General features: G+C 37.9%; 1 protein-coding gene across 4 annotated transcripts in view; it reads left to right on the top strand.

The window, feature by feature from the left end:
• Window positions 1-12,872, top strand: part of LOC117406641 (ralBP1-associated Eps domain-containing protein 2-like) — a 66,970-nt gene that overhangs the window by 16,867 nt on the left and 37,231 nt on the right. For all 4 annotated transcript variants that reach the window (XM_059028958.1, XM_059028956.1, XM_059028957.1 and 1 more), the window contains exons 2-5: window positions 6,364-6,487; window positions 7,905-8,083; window positions 8,530-8,656; window positions 12,396-12,502. In XM_059028958.1, coding sequence (XP_058884941.1) covers window positions 6,364-6,487; window positions 7,905-8,083; window positions 8,530-8,656; window positions 12,396-12,502 — 537 coding nt within the window. The remainder of the gene's footprint in view (window positions 1-6,363; window positions 6,488-7,904; window positions 8,084-8,529; window positions 8,657-12,395; window positions 12,503-12,872) is intronic.

Below are 12,872 nucleotides of genomic sequence, written 5' to 3'. Positions count from 1 at the left end.
CTGACCACAGCCATGGCAAAGACTCCCACAAGGTCAAAGAATATTAATTTAGTAATTCATAGTTGGCGTAGAGAGATACAGTAGGCAGAGTGATGTTGAATGTGTCATTCACCTTTATCCCAAACATACTCAACTGGATTCATATTCAAATGAAATTTAGCACTTAGAAATAAATGCTGTAGTCTTTCTTTTTGTGGAAAACATGTGAGTCACTACACAGTTATACAGGAAAACAGAAATGTGTTAATATTCCCACTGCACTGAAGGGGCGGTCAATTTCCCATCCTTCCTGCACTGTGTTCCCTGTGTCCCTTCTGCCTGTCCTGAAGGCTGGGATGCTTGGGGATGCACTGGAACCCACTGATGCCTCTGATAAGGCATACGCATCACAAAGCGCTGGCCTACAAACTTTGAAAGCATTCTATTTCAATAGTAGCTGGGATTGATAAGGGTTTACAGTAGCATTTTTGTTTAGCTGGGGCTTGCTGTTATAAATGAACTGTCAGCTCACCAGAGTGTTTTAAGCTGAGCAAATTCATTAACTGTGAATAATCAATGGATATTACTTGCTATCTTCGGAAGAAACAGTAAGAATTTTACAGAACTAATTAGACCAGTTGTGGCAGCACCAAACAGAGATTAATAGGGAGTGTGGTTGTACATCGTCACAATTTAGGGTTTATAATGAATACTGTGTAACCATTGGTCAGCTTCTTGCTAGGTTGAAAAACAGTCTAATGAGGTCCTAATATAAGTCCAACTGGTGTTTTGTTTAATAAATGGCACTAGAATAGTGGTGTAATGGCAGTCATGCCCTAAACTCACTCGGGGTTAAAAGTGCTGCTTTATCAAAAAAAACGACATTAATATTCCATCAAACCAGTGTTCCCTCAAACCAGCCAGGTCCCCATGTTTTCCCCCACTGAGCCATTGTTAACATCAGTGCCAACTACTCTAGAGTTCAAACAAGCATCAGATTCTTATTGTCTGTGAGAGTTATACAGTTATATCAGATAGTGAATCGATTTCAAAATACCTACACTCAAAAGAGAAAAAAAGACAAATCAGTATGTGGATACTGCGGATAGATTAACAGATAACCTGTAAAACAGAAAGAGCAGCTCCCTGGAGTGGAGTAAAAGACTGCAGCAAGCGTCCTGCTGCCTTGATGCATGTTGCATTTTACTTGTGTGTTGAGTGCGGCTGTGGTTTTCATTGGACTTACTCTTTAGTGTGCTGCTATAGAGGTTTTTCAGGGTATGTTTATACAAATCTCAGAGCATATGCAGTAAAATATACAATTCTTTTTCAATAAGGATCTACCAGTAACCTGCTTCATCGCAGGCCTCTTCCCACTGTGTTTTCATTGTATGTTAATATGCGGCTAAACAAATCATCCTTCAGGTCTCAGTTTCATCAGAATGATAGACAGTCCCTCTGAAAGTACAGGTCGTGTCAGTTTCATTTAGTGTGTGAAGGCTGAGCTTTGCTGAGGTTTAACTAAAGGCGTTATGATGCTGGGTTTGTTGCAGGATATACCGTACAGTGCTGATTCTGTACTGAGTCGGTATATTATAACATAGATCCCTAATGCAGCAGTGTGGAGTAGTGGTTAGGGCTCTGGACTCTTGACCGGAGGGTTGTGGGTTCAATGCCAGGTGGGGGACACTGCTGCTGTACCCTTGAGCAAGGTACTTTACCTAGATTGCTCCAGTAAAAACCCAATTGTATAAATGGGTAATTGTATGTAAAAATAATGTGATATCTGTATAATGTGAAATAATGTATAATGTGATATCTTGTAACAATTGTAAGTCGCCCTGGATAAGGGCGTCTGCTAAGAAATAAATAATAATAATAATGAAGTAAGATGGGCACTTTCCCTGTGATCTTCACTGTGGACTGGGTAACGGCCACTTGGACGCAAACCTTAAAACACTGGCCTATTACAGGGAAGGGCAGGAAAATATTTTCCTATTTACAAAATACCCTTTCAGCCCTAGCGGGACCGCAAAGTCCTGCCTCATTTTAGCTCCATATGTTATAACGTCAGAAATAATGTTGGAATCTCACCTAGGTCCAAGTCTGTGGTAGTGTATAAATATATGTTAAAAAAAAAACACATTTTGTCCTGTCCTCATGTATACTCAATAAAGAGGTTTATTCTTCAGCTCGACAAAAATAATTCAGGACTGAAAGGGTTCAAATAGAAATGGTATTTTCTAGTTTTATTTCAAACAGAATTTTCAGAGACTATTTCTATTTCAAATAATTTTTTAGAATGGAAAACTAAGTTTTCTTTAATTGAAGTATATATATGTGTGTGTGTGTGTATATATATATATATATATTTATATTTATATACTGTATGGGATAAATAACTAGTTATTAACTGACCTACTTTGATAAAAATGACTGCTATTGCTGGGTCAAACAATAGCAGTACTTATTTGATCATGGCTATAGATAGCAGGTGGGTCATGCTGTAAATAATGCAATTTTCATTGATAATTCCTTTGTGATAACATAACAATATAATTTTTTTTTTTTTTACTGAAAATTCTTTGGGAAAAGGTTAAAAAATCCTAAACAGTAAATACACGTTAATGAAAATATGCAATCTAGAAAGAGTTAAACAAATTACACTGTCACAGATTTGAGGATGACAAGAGGGATTGTGGGATGATAAAATAATTTATATACAGCTGTACATTAGTTGACCATTATGTATACCATCTCAGCCAATCAGAGTGCAATGATTACCCCATTGTGCTCTGCAGTACCTGGGTTATGAAATCCCTGCGAACGTCTGTATGTCACATTTATATTGTTGTGTATATCTGGAGAATCACGAAACTTGGTTTTCACATTATTTATTTATCAGACTCTGGGTACATGGAGGTGTCTAGCTGTCTTCACACATCGGTCTGTATGTCACTGTCATGGATGGTGACATCACAGACCAGGAAGTATAGATAGAGGCACAGGATTGTGGGTGAAGCACTGGGCATGTATTTATTAAATAACTCAAATAAACAGACTTTTACTCCTATTAGCCCTCTCCACTCTCCTGAGTGGCTGATGCACTTTTATACACATGGCCATCTCCAAATTAGTAATCACTTAATCAATTTGGAGACAGCCAAATTCCACACGAGTTCAAAGGGATGGGATTTAACCCCACCACGCTGCCAAACAATAACAACACATCTTTAACAAACGCAAAACAACGCATTTAAATAATAATAATAATAATAATAATAATAATAATACAAAAATCATACAAAAACAATGCAAATAAATATTGGGCCGGGTGTACCCCATCACAGACACACTAGCATTTTTAATAGCCTCTATCTGGAGACCCGCTTATCAAATTGAGATGAAACATTTCTTATTCTATACTATTATGTACATACTGTTAATATATGTCAGGCCATCAACTTTTTCATCATACTGATACAACAGCTTTAATTTTGGCTTTACAGCTGTGGCACAGGATGGATGTTACTGACATGCTTGTTTACTGAGGCTGAAGTGACATTTTCAGTTCATTATTATGGAAAAAAAGGTTGGTGTATTGTATACCACAACCAGTACATGATGTCGACTGTTTAAAAAATGCCATTTGCAAAATTGTATTTATTATTTTCTATTCAAAATACATTACTGGCAGACTATTTTTTGTTTGTATTTTAAATATATTTGTGGACCACTATTTTCTGTTTAAATAGTTTCCTTGACTATTTTGCCCAACCCTGGCCCATTATATCAGTACACCCTCTCACACCGATAACCAGCACGAAGAAGAAGAAGAAGAAGAAGAAGAAGAAGAAGACGAAGAAGAAGAAGAAGAAGAAGAAGAAGAAGACGAAGAAGAAGAAGAAGAAGAAGAAGAAGAAGAAGATGAAGAAGAAGAAGAAGAAGAAGAAGAAGAAGACGAAGAAGAAGAAGAAGAAGATGAAGAAGAAGAAGAAGAAGAAGAAGAAGAAGAAGAAGAAGAAGAAGAAGAAGAAGAAGAAGAAGAAGATGAAGAAGAAGAAGATGAAGATGAAGAAGAAGAAGAAGAAGAAGATGAAGAAGAAGAAGAAGAAGAAGAAGATGAAGAAGAAGAAGAAGAAGAAGAAGAAGAAGACGAAGAAGAAGAAGAAGATGAAGAAGAAGATGAAGAAGATGAAGAAGAAGAAGAAGAAGAAGAAGAAGATGAAGAAGAAGAAGAAGATGAAGAAGAAGAAGAAGAAGAAGAAGAAGAAGATGAAGAAGAAGATGAAGGAATTTAGTCTAAAGGCTCTCAAAGATGAGGAGGAATAATCTCAGGCTGTAACAGGGCAGAAGACAGCTCATTACTCAAGTGCACTGTCGAGCAGTAAATGCATGGTAACGGTATACAATACTGGCCTCTTCAGATTCTCTTCAGTGCGGCAAGCTTGAGTATTGAGCAGCAATCTCCTTCTGAAACATTGATGAGGTGGGATGCAGTGCTGCATAAATCAGTGTGGTTTTACTGTTTGATCCTGCAGTAGAAGAACTTTTGGGTCACAAAAACTGTTATATAATACAAAATTCTCAATTATAGGACAGTGAAATCGACTGCCCCACTTACTTCTATAGGAATTTCAAGCTATATCCTACAGAACACAATGTCATAATGGCTTTACATTTTTATGTTTTCATTTTTATTGAAGATAAATTAATTTATTTGCACTCCAGTTCTACTGTTAACTACATGTTCCAGTAAACAATACCATGTTTATTTGCTTTTACACTTAACAGACCCCAGAGTTATCACTTAAGTAACATTCCTCTTCAAGACCTAAGAGTAAGACCTTACTGACCTTGGCAGTCACGATTGCTTTCTCTATGCATCCTGGATCTTTGATTGATACACTTACACAGTTCTTCAGGTGTAACCTTGATTTTGTTTGTGCTATAGATGTCTTCTCTGTAGTTCCACTTTAATATAGATGCAGTCAGATCTAGGACTACATTTACAACCCAAAACAACTACAGGGAGGCTATGAAAGGCTGCAGTGTTTCATTAAGAAGAACGTCTACAAACGAGAGAAGAAGAAAGAGGAACTGTTCGATTAGCACTGAACCATTTTTCAACAAGTACGATTTTCTCAGGCGCTACCTGTAGCTTACACTGGGGTATATGGCTGAAGATGAGTGCAAATTCAAGTTGTGTTGCCTTAGTTTGCATTCCTATACAACAGCATAGTACAGTAAGTTGTGATTGTACAATTTATAAATGACCATATAGACTGTAGTTTTTCTCTTTTTTTTCTCTTTATCACTCAGGGCACTCATTAGCACAAGGGGGCTTGAGCAAATGCCCTGCAGTATGGTCCCTCATACAAGTACACATACTTATCTGACTTTTAATCACAATTGAATTCTAGTCCTTGACAACGATTTAATGAAGATGTAGCAGGTTTATTAGCTGCATGGTACTTTGTATTTAAGTCCATTTACTAATTAATGTTGGTTGATAGTCAGAAAACAATCAATTGTTATTTGCAGTAGTTCAGTGGTCATTCAGATGTATCAGTATTTTAAGTATATGATATAGTTTACATACATTTTACTGGTAGTAGTAACTAAGTAGTATTTTAGTCATCAGTATTTGTTCCGGCCATGTTTTGTAACTATTAAACATGTAGCACAACAAGATGCTATTGTGCAAGTAAAAGGACTGGAGTTAATGGCTTTACTTGGGAGTGATTTGCAAGCTTTAGTCTGCAGTCTACAATTGCATCTTCTTTGGGTTTCTTTCTATTTCATTGTGAAGCTAATTAAAAAAAAAATAGCGACCAGTGCTACATTACGAAGTGATGTAAAACCTGATTGGGTTTTCTACAAAGAATAAATCAACTCCTAAAACACGAACGTTTCTTGTATTGTCACTGAGTGATGTCAATGAAATGATGTCATTCTTAACATCGTATTTTTGAATCTGGAAGTTCTATGGGGGCAGGATGCTTGAGCTTCCTAAATCTTTTAGAACCACACTGGAAATATCATCTTCGTGATATCTCATTAGTACAAAAAAAAAAGAAAAGGTTATATTTGAAAAAAAAAAAGTTTCATGTATTAATTGCTAAACACAGAGATTGAAATTTGCAGCTAAGAAAATACAGGTGTTCATTTTCCATGTACAGTATTATACCCTAGATTTCTTTCTTTCTGCAAAATTGTACAGTTTTATATTTTATAAGGGTACAAAACATTAAGGCCTGTATTTTGTTAATGGAAATACTGGCCCCAGTGGTCTCCTTTGATTATAAAATATAGTATCACTAACAGTACCTATTGTCTGCAGTGTGACTTATCTTGTTCGCTTTTTGTTTGTTTCCCCATCAGGTCACTGAGCTGTGTGGAGCAAAGCGCCTGGGATACTTCGGTACTGGGCAGTTTTATGTAGCTCTGAAGTTATTAGCTGCAGCACAATCAGGCTTCCCAGTACGGCTTGAAAGCATTAAAAGTGGTAAGTATTAAAGCTGTGGTCTTGTGAGCATGGAACCAGGAGCTTTCAGTGTAGGGACTAATTACTAACGAGGAAAAGCATGCAAGGGCGGCCATTCAGATCTGCAAGATAAGTACGGCCCCAGTTATAAAAAAAAACCAAACAACAACAACAACAACAACAAAAAACAAGTGCCGGTAATTAATGGATCCCAAATAACCCTTGTGTCTTGGAATCTATCAGTTAAACTGTTTGGTTTATTCTTTCCTGTGGTACTTGATCCGCTCTAACCTGAGTTCCCCTTGCATGCGTCATGGTCCTTTTGGCATTAAGCCCCTTAATCTTGTGAGCAGCAGGCGTCCACTCTGGCGCCTGGGTGATTCTGTCAGGCTCTCGACCTGATCTGCTGGGAGTTGTGTTAGGAGGTATGTTCAATGTATGGAACATAGATACATAGATATCAGAGAGGTAAGAAATTAAATATTCTGACAAGTGTAGATGGTATAAAGTATGCCTTTAAAAGAGCACTGGCATTTTTTTTATTCAAGTTTTCATGCATTCATTTGAGGTATTCCATCTTGTTCTCATCTCTTTAAAATGCCTGCATAGTCTGCATTTCAATGTGACCAGTACTGAAATAGTGTGTGCTTTTAAAAGTGTTTTTCCCTGTGAAGTAATTTATGTCAATCATATAAAAGTTGTAATAGCTAAGCGAAATGTTCAACATGTGCAACTGCTTTCCGTCAGTTTTGCGCTTCTTGCTGTTGTAATGTATTGCAGCAGCTTAATCCGAGAGTGTAGTCAACTTGACCTGTGTGAAGAGTCTATCCAGCCAAGTCACTTCAGGAATCATCATTCAGACCTAACAGCCTATCATAACAGACAGCGTGAATGTGTGTCTGATGTTTCCAGAATCTTACATACTGCACATTCAAAAATTCTTTCCAACTTTGGAGGCTGTTTCAGTACATACAGTAATAAACATGCCTGCTCATTTCAACTTAAAGTTTCCCCATACAGTATGTATAATTACTGTTATTATTATTATTATTATTTATTTCTTAGCAGACGCCCTTATCCAGGGCGACTTACAATTGTTACAAGATATCACATTATACATTATATTAAATTCATTACATTATTATTATTATTATTCATTTCTTAGCAGACGCCCTTATCCAGGGCGACTTACAATTGTTACAAGATATCACATTATACATTATTTCACATTATACAGATATCACATTATTTTTACATACAATTACCCATTTACACAGTTGGGTTTTTACTGGAGCAATCTAGGTAAAGTACCTTGCTCAAGGGTACAACAGCAGTGTCCCCCACTGGGGATTGAACCCACGACCCTCCGGTCAAGAGTCCAGAGCCCTAACCACTACTCCACTACTGTTATTTTGACATGTTTGTTTGCTTCTCCCAGAAATGCCACTTCCCAGGTTTGTGGGAATGAAAAATGATGCTGAGGTGCTGAGGTCTCCAAACCATTCCCAAAACATGGAGAGCCAGGGGCATCAGCTCGGGAAGCCGCCAATGAGAATCGCCCGGCCCAGCCTGGACAGGAACTCCCTGAAACGCACAGAGAGTTTAGGAGATAAACAGGTAAGAAAGTGCCTGCTGCAGCTCATGTGGCTGAGGCATTAAGTCTCCTGCATTATAGACAATACAGTCATTTACAACTGGGAGTCCGTTAGTCAGTCAGTTAGTGCTGATGGAAGTGTATAATCTCTAACCCTGGATGAGAGATGATGTTATTAACAGGCAATGCTGGGTCCCATACCATACACAGTGCTGTTCCATAGTTCTCTTCTATTACATACAGTGGTTGGACAAAAATCCTATAACACTGTCATTCACTACAGACAGCCAAAATATGCAGCTAGAGGGATACATGGACATTCATTGCCTTCCGTGCAGTGCAGTGAAACGTTCTACCATTATAGCGATCATGGTACTGACTAGGAAAACAGATTTGAAAACAATCAGAAGTACAACTTTAATTCAGTTTAAATTTGTAATTTGATTTAAATTGTATGTTCTTTTAACAGACGCCCCGATCGCCTCCACCATCACCTCTAAGGTCACCTCCCAATTCTCCTTCAAGCTCAAACTACCAGGACAAGGCTCTGAGCTACTCTTACAGGAAACAATGGAACAGCACAGAACAGCTGACAGGTAGGGAAACCAGACACCCAGCTGCATCTGAGACGTGTTAGTGGACAAGATCCCATGCCACTCAGAGTAGTAAAAAGTGCATTTCTGTCCATCTTCCCTCTCCTATTAGCATCCACGGGACACTGTTAATGACTTCATCTAGGGTGTCTTCCCTTATTGCACATTCTGGTCATGGACCTTAATCAAGTAGTGTGCTCGCTTCTGCCTTGCATTCTTGCTCTTTTTTACATTGTATTTAACTAAACAGATGTTCCCTAGACAAGACTGAAAGAGTCAAATAAAACAGCTTGGATACTGTGCCCTGACTTCCATGTTAGAAAAACCGGGTTGGCCTAATCCTACAATGTTAGCGTTCCTCTGGTGTGGTTAAAGATTGGATTGTGCAGCACCACAGGGTTGCACATCCTCTGCATGTCTTGTTAATTAAAACTGTCTCACTAGCCTTTGGGCTACTAGTATTCAGTCACCTGTGGCAGGAACCTAAATTAACTGTAGGAAATGAAATGTATTTTGGGCCGCATGCTCCTTATCAGATTTTTTTTTTTAATATACATTTTCAAGGTCTTGCCCTCCTTCCATTTTAGATTCCTATGAGATTTTGGAACTTGGTTAACCTGTCAGTATTTCCTTTCAAATGACAGTCTTTATCCAGACTTTCCTGGCTAAGTTTTAAATTCTCCAATTGTGTTAAAACGCTAAATGTCGGGGTCCCTGACTGGCTCACCTGGTAAAGGCACAACCACATGATATGCAGGATGTGTCACACAGTCAGGGAAACAGGTTCGCATCCTGGCTGTGCACTTTCATTGCAGGTGTAGTTCAGTAAAAACGAACCGTTTCCCTGCCATCTCAATATGATGTTTTAACCCCATATTAATGACGGAGACCTTTTCAACTTCGAGAGCCACGCCCCCTTGGATTATTCCCCTGGGGTGTAATGTGTGAATGACCTGCATTTTGCAAGGTGGTGTACTAATTCAATTTTAATGTCTACCGGGGTATCATAATACTTGCTAGAGGACATTGAGCAAAAACAGTCTGTGCTGTTGTTCTTATATAGAGTTATATCCCTGGCTCAAAGAAACAGAAGAGAGGGAGGGTGTTATTAAGTGAGTGTAATTAATTATATGTTGTAGGAGCACACTTTATTGAGTACGGTTCAGCCATATCGGAGACTTTGACAATCTTAAAATACACACAATACGATACTGGTACTGTAATAAAGCATGTGCACATATTCCTAGAAAAACTGCACGTAAATCAAATAATAACAACATTCTCTATCCAGGCTTGTCAGCTGCTTGAAAATCCATTATTGTGTGTAAAGCAGAACGAAACTGATAGTATACAAACTGAAGGCATCTATAAATAATCTCCTCTGCCAACACTATGGACATGAGAGAAATCGATTCTCTAATAACCTCTCAATGTGATATACAGTAGTGTTTCATACGGAGGTACAAATAGGTACCTTATATTGGCCAGTGTTGAAAATGTCAGAAGTATAACAAAAACAAAAGTATACAGAAGGATGAACTATATGTAATGAAATGTAAAAATAAAAACACCAAGGAATTATATTGTAATGTAAAATTGGGATATTAGCCTTTTGACATTGAAAAAAGCTCCTACTGCATAGGTTACAGCATTCAATTTGATGAACCTCTGTTATCGTAGCAGTCCCCTGGTAACCTTCTGTGTTGAGTTGAGTGTTGCTCTGCCCCGTTGCCATGGTTGCACTGACCACCTTTACAGCACAGTCTACAGTCATGAGAGGGTTGGCAGTGAAATGTAGTAATTTAAATAAATGATTATTTAATAATGTAAATACCTATCCAAAATGTTTGCCAAATTTCTCCAGCAAACTAATATTCACTTCTGATAGCTGTGAAAACTAGGCATACGGTAACATCTTCTTTCAAGAAACTTAGATTAAGCCTTCCTGTCTCACCCATAAGCCTTATTGATAGTGCCATAGTAATATCCTAGTGTGTGTCGGATGACACCGGCACACACAGAACAGTTTTGTGAAACCATTTTTATTATGCTGTGCCTCAGGGTTTCCTTGCAGAAGAGAGTTATAGAGATTATGATAAAATAAGCTGGGTGTGCTGCTGAATGCAATGTAGTGCAGACAATCTTCATGGATGCACAGACTAGAAGCTGCATTTTTTCTCTGGGTTCCAGTTATCAGAGTTCCCAGCAATAAAAATCTAATGAGAAAACGCTTGCCATTCAACCCTGGCTTTGACCAGTGGTGTATCTTTGGTTTCTGTAGCTGGGGCACTACAAATTAAAAATTAAATGTTCATTTTATTCAAATTGGTGCCTTTGGGGTCATGAACTTCCTCTTTGGAGGGCAGGAGGGAGTATTTACCAGCCACTCTACGACAATAAGATCCCAATGTTTTGGATCTTATTATAGTTTCCATAAGTTTACATATAATAGAAGTCATGGCTTATTGGTCTGTAGTTACCTGGTTCAGTTTTGTCTCCCTTTTTGTGGATCGGTATTACGTTTGCAATTTTCCAGTCTGTCGGTACAACCCCTGTGTCAAGAGACTGTTGTACTATCTTGGTTAGCGGTTTGTAAATAACTTCTTTCATTTCTTTGAGTACTACTGGGATGATCTCATCCGGCCCTGGGGATTTGTTTATTTTAAGAGCTCCAAGTCCCTTTAACACTTCTGCCTCTGTTATGCTAAAGTTATTTAAAACTGGATAGGAACAGGTCGACATGTGGGGCATGTTGTCCGTGTCCTCCTTTGTAAAAACCTGTGAAAAGTAATCATTTAATATATTTGCTTTTTTTTTCTTTGTCTATGATTTTGCCATTTGTGTCTCTTAGACATTTAACCTCCTTTTGGTTCCGCGAGATTTCGCTTGGAATTTTTCTTGTGTTTTATTACCGCAAATGCTTTTTTCGTCCTCGTTCGCTAAGTGCTAACTTTGATTTGGTCCGGCCCTTTGAGTAGTACACTTCAGCATGCTCCTCATTACTGCAGCCTTACCTTTTACCATTCCAGCTTACCTATGCTTTATGTAGTAGAAGGGGAACTAAAGTCATTATACCCACTGCAACATGCTCTCAATTACAGTTTTTGTGCCATTTGAAACATCTGTATTTTATGGTTTCATTTTACATTTTGGAATGAACTCTTAGTTAAATGTCAGAAGATAAAAATGATCATGCTCACAGCTAGGGGTGTGCTATCAACAGGTAGACCTGACTGTATTTCATTAACACAAACAGAGATCAACCTAATGAAAATGAACGGTTTAAAACAGTAGATATTGCCGAAATGAAAAGTTTCCTTAAAGATAATGGAAACAAATAGAGCTACAGTAAAGAAAACAAGAAAACTCTTTTTAACAGCAATACAAAATGAGACCCAACATGTTAAAAAAATACCTCCGTCTGAATTAAATGAATACATGTGTAAATATAATGTATATAATCTTTATGTTTATGTATATTATACATTATTTATTTTAGGACAGACAGTAAATACATAAATGTCCAGACATCAAAATGCTTACTACTTATTTGTGGAGAACGGCATGAGTATAGAGCCCTGTGTTTCAAACACAAACTGTATCTTTAAACTGAATAGTTTTATAAAGTTTAGTTTTTTATGATTAAGAACTTCAGCCGTAGCCTACATATTAAAAATGTAGCATTTCAGGCAGTTGTCCTCCATTTGTTACCATTCCCTCTTCCTGTGTTTGCCTCCTACAGCTTCCTATGAAAGTAAACACCCGAGTCGGCCTCTGCTCCAGCAGCAAGTATCATCGCCTAGTAACTATGGATCCAAATCTTCACTCACGCATTCCTCAGTCACGCAGGTAAACACGTTTTAAAAACTGTTGTGCTATGTTTCATTTGCTTAATTTGAGAAATATAAGCCATGTATGTCTGGAAGGACCATCCTGGGGATCAGTCCAGTCTGTCTGTCCTTCCCATTCATGCCCACTCTTCTTGAGACTCCGTAAAAAGGAGTCAGTTCTGAATATTTTCAGGCCTGGGTTAAATAAAAATTATGGCAGTATAGCTAATGTGGTGCCATAAACTTTTATTTAAATCAGGCCTCAGTCTGGTCTCGAGCAGAGTGGTGAAAGATTAGCACATTACACACTCTGCCAGTCTTGATTTTAAAGATATTGTCAAAATAAATTACTCTTAATTCACTTGTTGGAGAGGAATTGGTCATGGCAT

Source organism: Acipenser ruthenus, chromosome 8 (genome assembly GCF_902713425.1).
Source record: "Acipenser ruthenus chromosome 8, fAciRut3.2 maternal haplotype, whole genome shotgun sequence".
In the NCBI taxonomy this organism is placed as follows: Eukaryota; Metazoa; Chordata; class Actinopteri; order Acipenseriformes; family Acipenseridae; genus Acipenser; species Acipenser ruthenus.
Note: the sequence above shows the minus strand (reverse complement) of the source record. Positions and strands in the feature narration are given on the sequence as shown.